This window comes from Salvelinus alpinus, chromosome 21, assembly GCF_045679555.1.
Source record: "Salvelinus alpinus chromosome 21, SLU_Salpinus.1, whole genome shotgun sequence".
Classification (NCBI taxonomy): Eukaryota; Metazoa; Chordata; class Actinopteri; order Salmoniformes; family Salmonidae; genus Salvelinus; species Salvelinus alpinus.
The window spans coordinates 34,617,393-34,635,573 of NC_092106.1; the positions used below are offsets into that span (position 1 = coordinate 34,617,393).

The 18,181-nt window shown below is 45.3% G+C and overlaps 1 protein-coding gene across 3 annotated transcripts in view; it reads left to right on the forward strand.

Annotated features, from left to right (window-relative positions):
• LOC139548277 (stromal interaction molecule 1-like) overlaps positions 1-18,181 on the forward strand; it is a 39,187-nt gene that overhangs the window by 17,334 nt on the left and 3,672 nt on the right. For all 3 annotated transcript variants that reach the window (XM_071357850.1, XM_071357851.1, XM_071357852.1), the window contains exons 7-11: positions 3,315-3,492; positions 10,750-10,927; positions 12,768-12,935; positions 14,660-14,760; positions 14,880-15,112. In XM_071357850.1, coding sequence (XP_071213951.1) covers positions 3,315-3,492; positions 10,750-10,927; positions 12,768-12,935; positions 14,660-14,760; positions 14,880-15,112 — 858 coding nt within the window. The remainder of the gene's footprint in view (positions 1-3,314; positions 3,493-10,749; positions 10,928-12,767; positions 12,936-14,659; positions 14,761-14,879; positions 15,113-18,181) is intronic.

Consider the following 18,181-nt stretch of genomic DNA (forward strand, 5'->3'; position numbering starts at 1 on the left):
CCTATGCCGCTCGGCCATCACTCATCCATATACTTATATGTACATATTCTCATTCACCCATTTAGATTTGTGTGTATTAGGTAGTTGTTGGGTAATTTTTTAGATTACTTGTTAGATATTACCTCACTGTCGGAACTAGAAGCACAAGCATTTCACTACACTCGCATTAACATCTACCATGTGTATGTGACCAATAAAATTTGATTTGATTAAATGTTTAATAGGGTTAAGATCTGCTGACAGACACATGCACACACACCTGTTAAACCCCCTATGCTCCTTTGAGACTTGTCTTTCAAAGTCACTGAGATCTATTTTAGTCACGGTCTAGGCATTTTTACACATGACCCTAAGCATGATGGGATGTTAATTAAGTAATGAACCACACCTGTGTGGAAGCATCTGCTTTCAATATACTTGTGTCCCTCATTTACTCAAGTGTTTCCTTTATTCTGGCAGTTACCTGTTTTATACTGGCAGTTACCTGAACATGTTTGTGTGTTAAAATGGTTGTATTCAACCACCAGTAATTGGACTATAGCAACAGGAGATTTAAATGATTTAGTTGAGTATGACCTTAGGGGATCATATATTCCTCTGCAGTGTCTGGTCTTCCACGGATGAAGAGTTGGATTCTAATGCTGCAGACCCACTGCAAATTGAGCGTGAAGACACTGAACTGAAATGTCATGACAACAACGCGAGAGGGAGTTCTTTTCCTGTGGGATGGAACGGATGATTGGCTTGATATCTATAAAATCGAGCACACAGCCATGTAATCTCCAAAGAAAAACATTTCTGGAGTGGTGTAAAGCTCGCCACCAATTGACTCTGGAGCAGTGGAAACACGTTCTCTGGAATGATGAATCACACTTCACCATCTGGCAGTCCGACGGACAAATCTGGGTTTGGCGGATGCCAGGAGAACGCTACCTGCCTGAATGCATAGTGTCAACAGTCAAGTTTGGTGGATGAGGAATAATGGTCTGGTGCTGTTTTTCATGGTTCGGGCTTGGACCCTTAGTTCCAGTGAAGGGAAATCTTAACGCTACAGCATACAATTACATTCTAGACAATTCTGTGCCTCCAACTTTGTGTCAACAGTTTGGGGAAGGCTCTTTCCTGTTTCAGCATGAAAATGCCCCTGTGCACAAAATGAGGTCCATACAGAAATGGTTTGTCGAGATCGGTGTGGAAAAACTTGACTGGCCTGCACAGAGCCCTGACCTCAACCCCACCTTTGGGATGAACTGGAACCCCCGACTGCGAGCCAGGCCTAATCGCCCAACATCAGTGCCGGACCTAACTAACGCTCTTGTGGCTGAATGGATGTTTCAACATCTAGTGGAAAGCCTTCACAGAAGAGTGGAAGCTGTTCTAGCAGCGAAGCGGCGACCAACTCCATATTAATGCCCATGATTTTGGAATGAGATGTTTGGTCTTTTGGTCATGTAGTGTATATTAGATGATTAATAATATTATGAACCCTGTTATCTCTCTTCTGTCAGGCCACAGATACACACAGCTCTGCTGTACTGTTACTGTAGGAAGCCCTAGTGCATTGTTCCCATATAGGCGGGCCAAATTTTTCCCACAAGTGATTTTTATTTTGCCCACAATTTCTCTCAGTAAATCAAAAAACAAACAAACGTTTGTTGGACATAACTTTAAAATCAAAAGGAAATCGGCTCAAAGTGATTTTTAATTCACGAAATCTGTTCCCAAGTATTCCCACGCCTAAATAGAGGCTTATGTGATTGTATCCCAATGTAGTCAAGGTTAGAATTATTCTGTTTTTGTCAAATACCATATCTGTTTGGGTTTCTTGCGGTCAATTTGCAGTGTACAAATTATTTATAACTATGTTCCAGGCCCCCGACCATCCGCTCAAGGAAAAATATGTCCACAGCTGACTGTAATTGGGGACGCCTGCCCTAGAACTTTATAGCCAAGCTAGTTCCCCCTCGTATGGTTTTCCTGGTTGCTGTATCTTTGGCCCGACACCAGTCTAGTCATTCACCACTATCCGGCCAAGTTCCACTGTCAATGGCCAACTGTTTGTACTGAATTGTGTAGGCAAGGCTACAAGAGCCCACACAGAGCTCTTGACTCATGACGGAGGGCAAGCAAATATTGCTTGCCTAATGATGAGCACATTACCCTATGTCGGTGACATTAAAGGGAGCCTTGTGTCAGGGGGATGTTGTTTTTCTGTGAGACGGAGGGAGGTCTTTGTTCCATGTCAGTAACAGCCAGCAGAGAGAGCTTAGTGTGTAAGGCTTGTTTGTAAGTTGGCACGCCCTCTGAGCCTGTATAGAGAGGGATGCCAGACCCAGGCTTTAGCTGACACTCCACTTCCTCTTTTGTTAAACTCCAGGAAATAAGTGCTGTGTTTGCTAATAGGTTATGCTATGTGTTTGCGTAGATCTTATCCCTTTCCAGGCCCTACGGCGGCTCACAGCTTTAAGAGAATGGGCTTTGTAATCCTTTGTCTCTCTGTGCTTTAAGGGTGATGGATCGTGTCTAAGGCGTTGTGGCTAATTTTACATGAGGGTTAGTTGCTGCCTGCCTGGCTGGCGTGGTGACTGAGGAATGGGACTGTTCTGGATCCCTTAGGATGGCAACATTATGACGGAGGACATTCACACCTCTCTACCCGGGCCGAGTCAATCCCTCAGAGGACAGGAAGGGTGAGACGGTGGCTGTCAGGGCCGGGGGTTTGATTCGTTGCCTCATGTAAACGTAAACTCCCATGTCCTCGTGTTCTCAACGTGTTCCTCAGCGTCTTTTAGCAGACTGAAATAGCGTGTTAATCTGCCTTTTATCTTGGTCTTTTGGCCTGGTGCCTCCTCAACCCCCCACACACACACTACTATCACACATCTCTATTGGACAGACCTCGCCACAGTACAGTATCATGACTTGAATTCATTCAGTTTCACATTTTCATATCATTAGTTCACCACCAATGAGTTTTCTGGATGAAGGGACAATCCGAAAACGTTACCGCCATACAATGTGTGCTATTCTTTAAAGGGATACATTTAGGCAATGAAGCCCTTTATCTACTTAACCAGAGTCAGATGAACCCATGTAAACCATTTTATGTGTCTGCATCCAGTATGAAGGAAGTTGGAGGTAGTTTCGCGAGCCAATGCTAACTAGGGTCAGTGCAACAACTGGAAGGCAATGGTATCCACTAGCATGCTAACAGACTTCCAGTCATTGCGCTAATGCTAGGGGAAGTAAATAAAGGGCTTCTTTGCCAAAATCCTGAGGTATCCATTTAACCTAACACTTTTCTCTCTCCCCAGTGAACAGACATAACCACCTGAAGGACTTCATGCTGGTGGTGTCCATAGTGATCGGCATTGGAGGCTGCTGGTTCGCCTACATCCAGAACCGTTACTCCAAGGACCACATGAAGAAGATGATGACGGACCTGGATGGACTACAGAGGGCTGAGCAGAGCCTGCATGATCTACAGAAGAAGTGAGTTTTGTCTTTCACTTCAGCCACTGTAACAGAAGGAAGCAGGCCAATGTAAGCCCATAGAAGTAGTGACTGAATTATGTCATTCTAGAATTCTAATGGAGCCTCATTTATCTGCTGGTGTTTCATAGTATCAGCCAGTTCCATGTTATGTTGTTTTTGGTACTAATCTAGGCTCTTTCTATTAGGCCTGCTTCATTAGCAGATTAATCATATTGGTTTGCTGTTCTCATAATAAAACGTCTCCTACTTGATCTCGTGGTGGCTTGACGTTGTGGTGGGAATTTGGGGACAGTCAGTGTCCATTTAGTCAAGAATTAGCGGCTTTTTCAAGTTTGTCATGTTGAAAGGCCAATCCATAATCTAACGGAAACAGAAGGTGGAGGTTTAACTGTTCTGAGGCCATCAGTTGAGTTCCTCATTCTATAGCGGCTAGTCTTACTTGGGTCCAAACTTTTAGTGCAGTCAAAAAAAAATCCTGGCCGCAAAGAGTGGAAGTGATCTCTATGGAACAGCAATGAACATCCTTTGAACTAAGCCTCACAGCTGATCACAAGAGGAACTTGTTGTCACCTGTCCATGGAAATGATTTTTCTTAATGATTATTCCGCAACCACCTTTTGAAATCTGAGCTAGCATATGCTTGTGGTTTGACTCGGAGAGAGAAACTGAAGTCTTTGGTTTCTCCCATTGGGATCTAGTGGAAGTATACCTCAACTCCCCTTCCTCTTCTGTGGCCCTCTCTCTCTGGCTTCTGTCCTGGTTACTAGTATTATAGTACCCCGCACAGCTGCTTTGGTGGGGTGTGCGTGGGTGGGTGTTTCTGTATCGTGACAGGGGAGCGGATAGTATGTCTTACAGCATGGTGTAGTGTGGCTGTTGAATACAGACCAACAGGCTCATTCGCCATTCCAGGGCATGGGGACAAGCCAGGAAGGTCAAACTCTTTCCCCTGCCAGGAGGCTCAAGCACTTTCCCTTTTGCCAGGAGGCTCAAGCACTTTCCCTTTTGCCAGGAGGCTCAAGCGCTTTCCCCTGGCAGGCAGACTGCCTGGCTGTCCTCCCCTTTTATATGCTGCAGTTTAGGCTTGGGCGATAAACTGTATACCAGGATATTTTAGAAATACAGATGGCATGATTTTCAGTACCTTTTAAAAAAAGTGCTACGCCACTGGTTATAACAAGAAGTTAAGTATAACTATAAGAAATCTAAGATATGTCAAATAAATGATATCCAGCTTCAGCTATGCATTTGGTTTGCTAACTTTCTAGCTAAGTGGCTAGATGTCAAGATTAAGCTTCTTGTTTACAGCAGAGAGATTCAATCCCCTCCAGGATCAAGATCTCTGTTGCCTAAATAGTTTTGTGTGTCACTGTTTCTTATTTATAATATAACTTTGAAATACTGCCTCTTGTATGCACTTCTGGTAACGCCGTATCCCCGGTATGGTACAGAAACAGTATGAACATTTGTAGAACACTGTAGTTTCTTGCCTTGTAATTTCTGCCATTAGCACTGACTATATTCATGCTTTCTGATGACAGGATGGAGATGGGTTATTTTCACATCCTCCTGTTCATCTATGGCTCAATCATGCTGACTCGTACAGTGGCTTACTTGACGTAGACCACAGGAGGCTGCTGACTGGAGAACAGCTCATAATAATCTCCAGAACGGAGCTAATGGAATGGCATCAAACACCTGGAAACCATGTGTTTGATACCATTCTACTTATTCCACTCCAGCCATTGCCACAAGCATGTCCACCAGCCAACCTCCTGTGACGTAGGCCTACTGATCCACCAACCTAGCCTAACCATAAAGAGGCCCCATCTGATGTCCTTGCTACCAGGTCATTGATTCTGCATGGGCGTGCTGTGTGTGTTCCATAGCCTTGCTAGCTGAGAGTTTTACCGGGGCTGTGTCCTGTGCTGAGAGGAGAGCAGCCCTGGAACAGAGTCATGTTATTTGACGTCCCTCTCTCCCCAGACAGAAACATTGTATATCACATCCTGTCAGTTGGGAACAGGGGTTAGTAATGCCCTCCCCGTTCATTCACTGTGATAGTAAAACATCTCTGGCATTCCTCACGCCACCATGTTGTCTGTGTTGTCTGTTTTTTAAAACAATCTCACCCCCTGCTGTGGGACATTCAGATGAGGCTGCAACTCTCTGAAACACCTAGTGACTGTCTTATAAAGCATAATCATTTGACGTGCCAATTGTATGTATGTATTCTTGTTTTTTTTCAGAGGCAGTGCAATATCTCATGCCTACTAGGTAATGTGCATGCAGTGTTTGTATTGTTGCTGTTTTGTAGTTTGTTACTATGGGGTTATAGACTTTCATCTACAGTTGTTATACCACAGCAAACCAAAGCATTGAGATGCCTGGTACCCTCCTGTTAAACACTTGTTACTGTAACAGTGAATGGGAGCATACAGACTGACTGTGTGGGAGTGTGTGAGCCCTGTAATGGAAGCAGGGGAACAGAACATGCAAGACAGGGTGACTCAGTGTGACTGGGTGGACAGGCTGGCAATGTCTCCTGTGCTCCTCCGGGGAGCTGGGGAGAGGGGTCATCTCCTCTGTGTCTTTAGCCGTTCCTGCTTCCTGCTGACAGCTGCTGTCTGGCCAGACCTTCAAGGGAGATCCCGTGGCCGGATCAAGTCGCCTGGCCACGAGCCTCAGCCTTCCGTTTTAACTGCTGTGGGACGGATGTAGGGAGGGACGTAAGGGAGGGAGGGGGCGCTCCGTGGACCGGTAGGCATATTTCACCTCGTTTTTACTCTGGGTGCCTTTTAACAACACCAGCGGGTGCCAGGCATTACCTCTTCACACGCTTTCCATGTCACCTCCACCACTTACTCACTCCTATGTGGACGGATGTCTGCTGTAGTGTGTGTCTGCTGTAGTGTGTGTCTGCTGTAGTGTGTGTCTGCTGTAGTGTGTCTGCTTAATGCAGGACAAGGACAGGTCTCTACTAAATAGGATCATTAGATGACGTGGGTGATGGATATTGTGTTTATACACCTCCTATATATGGTTCTTGATAGGTATATTTAAGTGATAATGCCAGAGAAGCCTGTGTTTGGAGCATATATTGGCACGGATGTTAGGCCCGAGACGAAGTTGAAATGCGCCAATATATCCTCCAAACACTGGCTTCGAGGGCATTATCACTTTTTTACAATGGGTTACAAACATATTCAAATAATGATTGACATATTTTAATTTAATTTTTTTTGTTGAATTTATTCATACTATTTCATCCTTCCACAAGATATAGTCCCGACACAAATCTAGGGTTGCTACCCAAGCCGGCTGGTGGTTGTTCTATCAGTTCCGTTGCCAGAGACGAGACCCAGTCGTTCAGTCTTTTTGTTCTGTATCTATGGACGCGACCCAGGCGTTCATTCTATATGTTCCATTGCGATACTGGCTGGTAACGTTCTTCTTGCTTGCTAGCTAGCCAACTACGGCTAATTTATGGTCACGTCAAATAGTGCAGCCAGAATAACAGCAAAGTAGCTACATTTGCATTTGTTTAAGCTGTATTATTATTTGGATACATCCATAACAATGAGCTAATGAGGTGCAATTTCGTCTGGCATAGAAAATGTGCTCACTTGTCAGGACACTGTTGTTCAGAGGAGCTAGCCAACAACACAGCTAACACACTCACTTCAAACTGAAGCTGGAAAGACTGCACACTAGCTGCACTCCATTTCGTTTGACCTTTTTTCAATTGACATTTCGTTGTATACAGTGCATACGGTATATCTAGTCCTCATACAGTGCACATTCAGAAAGTATTCAGACCCCTTCAACTTTTCTAAATGTTATGTTACAGCCTTAATCTAAAATGGATTAAATACATGTATTCCCTCATGAATCTACACACAATACCCCATAATGCCAAAGCGAAAACAGGTTTTTATACATTTTTGCTGTGGAGATGGGAGAACCTTCCAGTAGGACATCCATCCCTGCAGCACTCCACCAATCAGGCCTTTATGGTAGAGTTTCCAGACGGAAGCCACTCCTCAGTAAAAGGCACATGACAGCCTGCTTTGAGTTTGCCAAAAGGCACCTAAAAGATTCTCAGACCATGATAAACAAGATTCTCTGTTCTGATGAAACCAAGATTGAACTTTTTGGCCTGAATGCCAAGCGTCACGTCTGGAGGAAACCAGACACCACCATCACCTGGCCAATACCATCCCTACGGTGAAGCATGGTGGTGGCGGAATCATGCTGTGCGGATGTTTTTCAGGGACTGGGAGACTAGTCAGAAACGTGAGAAAGATTAACGGCGCAAAGTACAGATGCTTGATGAAAACCTGCTCCAGAGCGCTCAGGACCTCAGACTGGGGTAAAGGTTCATCTTCCAACAGGACAACGACCCTAAGTACACAGCCAAGACAATGCAGGAATGGCTTCGGGACAAGTCTCAATGTCCTTGAGTGGCCCAGCCAGTGCCTGGACTTGAACCCGATCGAACATCTCTGGAGAGACCTGAAAATAGCTGTGCAGCGACGCTCCCCATCTATCCTGAGCTTGAGAGCATCTACAGAGAAGAATGGAAGAAACTCCTCAAATACAGGCTGTCATGTGGTCTGAGTACTTTTTGAATGCAGTGTATCCATAAAAATGATGACAGCTGATCCATAATTTAGACAGGCAGCGTTTCTTAGCCAGTCTGTCTCGTCCCAACTCCCGACACGTTCATTACTATGGGACAGCTGGAGATCAAATTTGAATATTAGAACAATGATGCAAATGTCGGAGAGACAGACAAAGGTTTATACAAATCTCCGCTGTTAAACTAAATGCTAGTCTAAAAGAAATGTAAGATAATGTCTAGATGCTTTTTATAGTGGAGATCAAATGTATAAATTGCCTGGCAGGGCTGATGAGACAGTGGATTGCGCAGTCAGATGGAACAGAGTAAATAGGCATTTTAACATCATAGATTTAGCTGGTGGTAACTTGTGGAATAGACACCGAATGAAATGCGGTTTTAACCAATCAGCATTCAGGATTAGATCCACCCGTTGTATAAACAGATGTGTATATATATCTCCACATTCTGCTGCTGCTCATTTTCCAGTTGCTCATAAATGACATTGATTTAAAACTAGTCTCACTCGTAGGAATGCTATTCATGCAAATCTATATCAGCCCAGTTACAGCCTGGAGGTACTGAGCCGGTCCTGCAAATAGGCTTTGATGATGTTCGCTTGTACAGTACATAAGTCCTTTGTTGGACCCTGCCATGCAGTGGGGCTGAGTGTCTGCATTGGTCTTCTCTCAGTGGAGTGCCTGCCTGGCCTGCTGCTGGAGCTGTGGCTAGTGAATGGTAGAGGTCAGGGTCGAGAGCATTAGTGGGAGGGCCCACTGCCCACATTTTCCATCCTCAGACCCCAGGATCACCTTTCACTGTTGCCTAGCTACCCATCCACATCATTCCGACCAACAGATGTTTCTTCTCCATGATCAGTCTGGATTTGCCTCCCTCCCTGACAATTTCTAGAATGTGCAACACATTCTGACCATTCTGATTGGCCCCAGAAACGAATGGGTTGGGCCAGAGCCAACCTACATGATCATGTTGTCAACTTCAATACTCTGGTTAGATTTGTTAGGCTATTGAATCGCTGATGTATTTTTGCATAACACTCCCCTCATTTTGAAATGAAGTCACACAAACAACATGTAGGATGGCAGATTCAGACAATGTATGTAATAGAGCAGCATAATTAAATTCAGGGTGATTCGTCAGGCTACTCTTGACTGCAGCTCTGCCACCTCTACCTCTGGTGGGAGGCTGCTGCTCTCTGGTGGTGTAAAACAGCATTCTCTCAACCCACACCCAGTAAAACCTGTTATCACTCTTACTGATTGTTTTTGTAACTTGTGCGGATACTCCATGGATTCAGGTTAGTTTATATAAATTGAAATTCTGTTAATAATTTCAATGCACCAATTCTAATCAGATATTGATCATCTCAAATATATGTGATCTCTTTAAAACATAGCAGCCTAGGTTGTATACAAGCTAAAGCAGTCTCCCTGTGGATCACGTGAATATCTACAGTTCTATCTCTCTATGTGGGCCCTCTGTGTGTTTGAACTGTGGTCTTGTGACAGACCTCACAGGATAGTGTGACGTGACACTGTACTAGCCCAGCATGACAAAGCCAGCCATCCCACAAATGGACTCCATGTTGGTCTTGATATAGTAATGTTTGAGGCGCTGGGGACCACATGTTTATGATGGTAATACAGTACATTCTCATTCTACTGTGGCAGAAGAAGAGCACCATAATCCCAACACAGAAAGGCCATAGAGTACTGGGCTCTGTCACAGCTGGGGCTCCCATTCCTGGCCTGTCCAAGCCTTGATGTCATTCAGCACTCTGACAGCTGCCCTCTGCACGTTAGCTATTGTTTTCAGCCACATACTGTAGGATGCAAGCCCCTCATTTTATCGTTACACACAGTCACTTACATACTTAGCCGCTGGGCTGGTGCAGCCGCATACTTAACAGCTGGGCTGGTGTTAAGCCTCATGGCATTGTCTACAGAGTGAGTAGACTCTCTCTTGACTGCGTCTCCGTTGCTTTAGTTCCACTGAATAATGCATTTAAGTTATTTTGTAGTTTTCATGAATGACGGTTCAGTTGTGTGTGTGAAATGTCAAGGAAGCGTGGAAATTCCTGTGATAGGCTTACAATCCGGAACTACAAACTAGTGCTCAACTGTTTGATGTAGTTACAAGGCAACAGGCTGCTGGAGGCAGTGTACTTCCACTACTGTAGCTAGCTCTTGAAACTGGGCCCTGCCTGGAAAACAAACCATGTCTTTGTCTGCCCGGGGAATCTCAACTACATGTAGCATATAAATCAGAGGACGACAGAGACTCCTAGCTCTCCAGTGATGGATCCCTTGCTTCCTTGGGCTCTATAGTGGTCATTCTTTATAGCCAGGAGCATCGAGGTCCGAGGACAGCTGGTTGGAGGATGCTATGTGGACATGCCAGTCTCCCTGGCATCTATTAGTAAAAAGATACAGGCACTTCTATTGTTTGCCCCTGTCATTGCTGAGTCACTGATTACTAGCACCTGTAACAAGACCCTAGAATTCTTCCTGGTCAGGCCATGTGATCAGGAAAAGAACAGATTACATCTCATGCTTTTCCTTGTCTGATTATTTCTCTCTCGCACGCTCTCTCGCTCACTCCCCCTCCCCCAGGCTGCAGATAGCCCAGGAGGAGCACCGTACGGTTGAGGTGGAGAAGGTGAACCTGGAACAGAAGCTGAGGGATGAGATTAACTGTGCCAAGCAGGAGGCCCAGCGGCTCAAGGAGCTCCGCGAGGGCACCGAGAACGAGCTGAGTCGGCAGAAATATGCCGAGGAGGAGCTGGACCAGGTACTGGACTGTACCACTTTGGAGAGGGACGGGTGGAGAATCAATGCAGGTGGATGAGGGGGAATTAGTCTAGTGGGATACTTTTTGAGAGACGAGGTGTGGTTGAGGCCAGTAACAGAAACGTGTAGAGTAAAGCCCAAGAGGAGAGACCCCAACTGACAACCCTGTTAACCAGTATATATTCTAGGGAATCAGCTATATATTTAGATGGATTAGATGCCGAATGCGATCAGTAGGCATAACTCCCACTCAGGAAAGGAAGCAGCGGTCGGCCCGCACAAGACAGGTGAGCAGAGGGCTCATGTTGTGTACTCTCATCAATCTGCTACTTTCACTATGGTCTCCTGAGAACAAATCAAATGTATTTATATAGCCCTTCTTACATCAGCTGATGTCACAAAGTGCTGTACAGAAACCCAGCCTAAAACCCCAAACAGCAAGCAATGCAGGTGTAGAAGCACGGTGGCTAGGAAAAACTCCCTAGAAAGGCCAAAACTTAGGAAGAAACCTAGAGAGGAACCAGGCTATGAGGGGTGGCCAGTCCTCTTCTGGCTGTGCCGGGTGGAGATTATAACAGAACATGGCCAAGATGTTCAAATGCTCATAAATGACCAGCATGGTCAAATAATAATAATCACAGTAGTTGTCGAGGGTGCAGCAACTCAGGAGTAAATGTCAGTTGGCTTTTCATAGCCGATCATTAAGAGTATCTCTACCACTCCTGCGGTCTCTAGAGAGTTGAAAACAGCAGGTCTGGGACAGGTAGCACGTCCGGTGAACAGGTCAGGGTTCCATAGCCGCAGGCAGAACAGTTGAAACTGGAGCAGCAGCACGGCCAGGTGGACTGGGGACAGCAATGAGTCATCATGACAGGTCGTCCTGAGGCATGGTCCTAGGGCTCAGGTCCTTCGAGAGAGAGAAAGAGAGAGGGAATTAGAGAGAGCATACTTAAATTCACACAGGACACATTGCAGTCTGCTGGAGGAAGCAATAGTCACTCCTTTATCTGAGTTCAGTTCTCAATATTTGACTAGAGAAAGGGCCTGAGATAGCTCCCTGTTTTTAGCATGCCTAGGAAAGGATGTATTTTATTTAGCCTACTTCCTGCAGAGGAACCACTGTGCTAAATTTCAGGAAAATCAAAAAATGCATTAATATTCTTATTCTGTTTTCACACATAATCAGCCAGAGAATATTTTGAATCCACCTCTGAATGATTTCATATGACATAACAATTAGATTCGCAGCTCCTGACTGCAGGGCCCATTGCACCATACCCTAAACCATGGCCTAGTTCTTCAGAGGATTTGGAATGCTCATTTCATCTGGAGGGTTTCTCTGGAGGTTTGTTCTCTTGTTGTCGTGTCCCAGTGGAGGTCAAACCAGGTCAGCCCTCGTGCCTGCCTGATCAGACAGGAGAACCACTCTGATGTCACATGGCCCCCATATACAGCCCTAACTGTCCCTGTGCACATGGCTTGCAGGCCCTCTGCTCCCCTGGCTGGCCCAGTGCTGCTCCATTAAGGCTTGGCAGTGATTGAGTCTAAGGGCGTCTGGATGCCTCTGTGGCTCTGGGCTCATTTGCACAGCTCTTAATGAGGCTGTCAGGAGACAAAGAGCTCTAGCTTTCACGAGCCAATGAGATCACGTTTCCTTCTCCCACCTCCACATCCACACCAGAGAGACTTGTCACAATGTGGGAATGACACATTTGTCCTGAATACTCAACTTGTGTGTTGGACTTTGACCTTAAAGTGTGGACTTTGGTGTGTTCCTTTCGCTGCTGTATTGAGTCAATAAGAAGTTATGTGCTGTATTTTGACTTTGTGTGGGTGTGCAGGTGCGCATGGCCCTCAAGAAGGCAGAGAAGGAGCTGGAGTCTCGCTGCAGCTGGTCCCCACCAGAGTCCCTCCAGAAGTGGCTGCAGCTCACCCATGAGGTGGAGGTGCAATACTACAACATCAAGAAGCAGAACGCTGAGAAGCAGCTACTGGTGGCTAAAGAAGGGGTGAGATGCCACAGGACTGGATATACTGCATGAGGGCTAGATGCAGTGCATTCGAAAAGTATTCAAACCCCTTGACTTTTTCCACATTTTGTTACGTTACAGCCTTATTCTAAAATAGATTAAATTGTTTTCCCTCCCTCATCAATCTAAACACAATACCCCATAATGATAAAGCAGGAACAGGTTTTTATAAATTTCTGCAAATGTAATAAAATAAATGAAATATTGCATTTACATAAATATTCAGACCCTTTACTCAGTACTTTGAAGCACCTTTGGTAGCGATTTACAGCCTTGAGTCTTCTTGGGTATGACGCTACAAGCTTGGCACACCTGTATTTGGGGATTTTCTCCCATTCTTCTCTGCAGATCCTCTCTAGCTCTATCAGGTTGGATGAGGAGCGTCGCTGCACAGCTATTTTCAGGTATCTCCAGAGATGTTCAAGTTTGGGCTCTAGCTGGGCCACTCAAGGACAATTCAGAATCTTGTCCCGAAGCCACTCCTGTGTTGTCTTGGCTGTGTGCTTAGGGTCGTTGTCCTATTGGAAGGTGAACCTTATCCCCAGTATGAGGTCCTGAGTGCTCTGGAGCAGGTTTTCATCAAGGCTCTCAATGTACTTTGCTCTGTTCATCTTTCCCTGGATCCTAACGAGTCTCCCAGTCCCTGCCGCTGAAAAACATCTCCACAGCATGATGCTGCCACAATGCTTCACCATAGGGATGGTGCCAGGTTTCCTCCAGATGTGACGCTTGGCATTCAGGCCAAAGAGTTCAACCCTGGGTTCATCAGAAAAAGAGAATCTTGTTTCTCATGGTCTTTGAGTCCTTTAGGTGCTTTTTGGCAAATGGGCTGTCGTGTGCCTTTTTTACTGAGGAGTGGCTTCTTTCTGGCCACTCTACCATAAAGGCCTGATTGGTGGAGTGTGCTGCAGAGATGGTTGTCCTTCTGGAAGTTTCTCTCGTCTCCACAGAAGAACTGTAGAGCTCTGTCAGAGTGACCATCCGGTTCTTGGTCACCTCCCTGACCAAGGCCCTTCTCCCCTGATTGCTCAGTTTGTCCGGGTGGTCAGCTCTTCTTCCATTTAAGAATGATCGAGGCCACTGTGATCTTGGGGACCTTCAATGCTGCAGAAATGTTTTGGTACCCTTCCCCAGATCTGTGCTTCGACACAATCTTGTCTCGGAGCTCTGCGGACATTTCGTTCAAACTCCAGGCTTGGTTTTTGCTCTGACATGCGGGACCTTTTTATAGACGGGTGTGTGTGCTTTTCCAAATCATGTCCAATCAATTGAATTTACCACAGGTGGACTCCAATCAAGTTGTAGAAACATCTCAAGGATGATCAATGGAAACAGGATGCACCTGAGCTCAATTTCAAGTCTCATAGCAAAGGGTTTAAATACTTATGTAAATAAGGTATTTTTATTTTTAATTATTTTTAAACATTTTCTATAAACCTGTTCTCTGTCATTATGGAGTATTGTGTGTAGATTGAAGGAAAAAAATATTTTATCCATTTTAGAATACGGCTGTAACAATGTGGATAAAGGGAAGGGGCTTGAATAGTTTCCGAATGCACTGTATACAGTATGGGGACTAGATATACCGTATGAGTAGGGCCAGGAGATTTCTCTGACAATGTGAGCAGGAGAAACTCTGGACCCTTAGTGTGACAGAGTTGAAAGAACCTGGGATGAATGTTTTATCGTGTTTGTGACTGCAGGCAGAGAAGATCAAGAAGAAGAGAAACACCATCTTTGGGACCTTCCATGTGGCACACAGCTCCTGTCTGGACAATGTGGATCACCAGATTCTGACAGCCAAGTGAGTTTCATTACAGATAGAGTATTTTGGGATTTGTCTAAAGCCAATATCTCCTATATCTATGTTCACATTGTGATCTCTGCTTGTATTCCTCTGCCCCCTCCTCTCCTCCGATCCAGACAAGCCCTGGGTGAGGTGACTGCTGCTCTGAGGGAGAGGCTGCACCGCTGGCAGCAGATTGAGATTCTGACTGGGTTCACCATTGTCAATAACCCTGGGCTCTCCTCCCTGGCCTCCACCCTGAACCTTGACCCCAGCCTCATGGGTGGCCGGGCCACACCCCAGCACTTCATTATGTCTGATGACATGGACGACATGGACGAGGACATCATATCGCCCGGTACTCTGCAATGTAAGGGCTGGTCCGACTCCCTCGGCCCCACTGTGGGACTCTGTAGCAAAAGACCTCCTAAATACACCAAGGGCCTCCTGGGGAAATCCAAAAGTCAACCCTCATATGAAAATTAGCATACAGACACAAAATATTAACATTATAAACGATTATCTCAATTTATTAAAATGAGCAGCCAGGTTTGTGAAGGTATTCGGGGTGTTTGTCTGGGTTGTTTTGTCTGTGATTGAGAGTGTCCCACAGTGAGAGTCCCACAGTGGACCCCAAGGAAGCGTAGTTGCTGCTTTCGCAACAACTAATGGGGATCCTAATAAAATACCCCAAAACGTGTTCTGTGTTTGCAAATCTGTAATGTATGAATTGTAATTTCATATTTTTTTAATACATATTTTCAGTTGGTTGGTGTTTTTATTTTCTCTCATTTTGGAAATGAGTGCCTCGATATATGGGAATTTCACTTCTGGGATGGAGTGTAAGACGAGAACAAGGTGCACAATGTTGATATCCATTGTTGTGGAAATTGAACCTCTGAAGAAATACATCATGACACCAAATCTTTGTGCTGATCTATTTTTAGCAGTTATCTCCTAGTCTGACCAATGGAAGGTGCTGTTTGGACACGGCTGAAATGAAGGACTGAACATGTATTAGTAAGCAATATGAAAGGCCATTGTCGTCCTATAAGGTTTAGCTTTGATCTAGACCTATTTGGGAAAGAGGAAGGCACAATGGTGCATGCACTCAATTAAGTCTCTCTTCTAGTGCTGCCCGGAAGACCCTTTTAGTTTTCTCTCCTTACATAGAGCCTTGCTTTCTATTGTTGTCAAGTCATTCCCCTGGGGGTACACATTTATCACCTTGTTTCAGCCACTAAGGAATTAAATACTCAGGGTTTCTTATTTTGAAATGAAGAATTACAGCTTTTATTAACCAGTTACGATCTCAAAGGGAGTTGTGATGCGAACAACGTACTTTACTTCTTATTTCTAGTCCTTGTCTTGGTAACCTAAATGTATTATATTTATTGGAACATGTTTATTGACTTAATAGGTCAAAATTGTGTTCTATGGTATTCTGGTAACCAGCTCTACTGGGCAGTAACTGGGTTATGATTATAGCAGACCTAGAGAGGGCTGATACTGTCGTGAGTTATGATTATAGCAGACCTAGAGAGGGCTGATACTCTCGTGAATTATGATTATAGCAGACCTAGAGGGCTGATACTGTGAGTTATGATTATAGCAGACCTAGAGAGGGCTGATACTATCGTGAGTTATGATTATAGCAGACCAAGAGAGGGCTGATACTGTGAGTTATGATTATAGCAGACCAAGAGAGGGCTGATAATGTCTGAGTTATGATTATAGCAGACCTAGAGAGGGCTGATACTGTGAGTTATGATTATAGCAGACCTAGAGCGAAGGGCTGATACTGTGAGTTATGATTATAGCAGACCTAGAGAGGGCTGATACTGTGAGTTATGATTATAGCAGACCTAGAGAGGGCTGATACTGTCGTGAATTATGATTATAGCAGACCTAGAGAGGCTGATACTGTCGTGAATTATGATTATAGCAGACCTAGAGAGGCTGATACTGTCGTGAATTATGATTATAGCAGACCTAGAGAGGCTGATACTGAGTTATGATTATAGCAGACCTAGAGAGAAGGGCTGATCCTAACTGCAGCGGTAAGCTGAGCTCTAGTTCTGCAGTCTCCTTCTTGACCTCTGTCACTGCAGTCCGCTAGTAAGTCTTCTAATCCACATTAATAATGTCCCCTCCTCCCTCACTACCCCTCTCCCTCCACCAACACTTCTCTTTGGCTGCGGCGGCCGTTTGTGTCTCTGGTCAACCCCCAGACACCAATTGGCTCAAGGACCAGCGAGCAAGTGGTTTGTGGGTTCGGACAGCCAGTCCCTCAGGAAATACTCTGGTTGGCCTGTTAGCTACCCCTCGCCCTGACCTCAACCCTCCCTCTATCTCCTAAAGTCACCCACCCCTGTCAAAACCACAGAGCACATACTGTAACACTATGGACAGGGCCTGTAGATGGAAATAACTGTAACACTATGGGCAGGGCCTGTAGATGGATATAGCTGTAACACTATGGGCAGGGCCTGTAGATGGAAATAACTGTAACACTATGGGCAGGGCCTGTAGATGGAAATAACTGTAACACTCTGGCCTGGGGCAGGGCCTGTAAATGGATATAGCTGTAACACTCTGGCCTGGGGCAGGGACTGTAGATGGATATAGCTGTAACACTCTGGCCTGGAACAGGGACTGTAAATGGATATAGCTGTAACACTCTGGCCTGGGACAGGGCCTGTAGATGGATATAACTGTAACACTCTGGCCTGGGACAGGGCCTGTAGATGGATATAGCTGTAACACTCTGGCCTGGGGCAGGGCCTGTAGATGGATATAACTGTAACACTCTGGCCTGGGGCAGGGCCTGTAGATGGATATAACTGTAACACTCTGGCCTGGGGCAGGGCCTGTAAATGGATATAACTGTAACACTATGGCCTGGGGCAGGGCTTGTAAATGGATATAGCTGTAACACTCTGGCCTGGGACAGGGCCTGTAGATGGATAAGGAAAACTCTCCATGCTGCGTCCACATACCCCTGGCCGTACTGTCTCCAGCTGTCCAATGACTTACTCTTCTTCCTTAGTCTGATCCTCAATCTTCTTCCTCATCACCCAGATCACTCTTCCACTCACCAGTAACTCATGTTCTTAGACCCCCTCACAACATACTGCCACTGACTGATTTTACAAATAATGATCTACAATGAAGGGGAAGGGTTGGTTATGATTAAAGATATAACTTTCGTCCCCCCTGCAAGAATCCTCACCAGGCACCAGACAAACTTCTCACCAGACAAACTTCTCACCAGACAGTGCCATCCCTCATGTTCTCTTGTCAATACTGGCATAGCTAAGGCCCAGGTGTTTGAACATCTGATATTTTGCATCCATCACTTGCATTTCTCCCAACCGAACATTACTGAATTGCTCAACACAAAGGTCAACAACACTAATTCAATACTGAAATGTCTCAA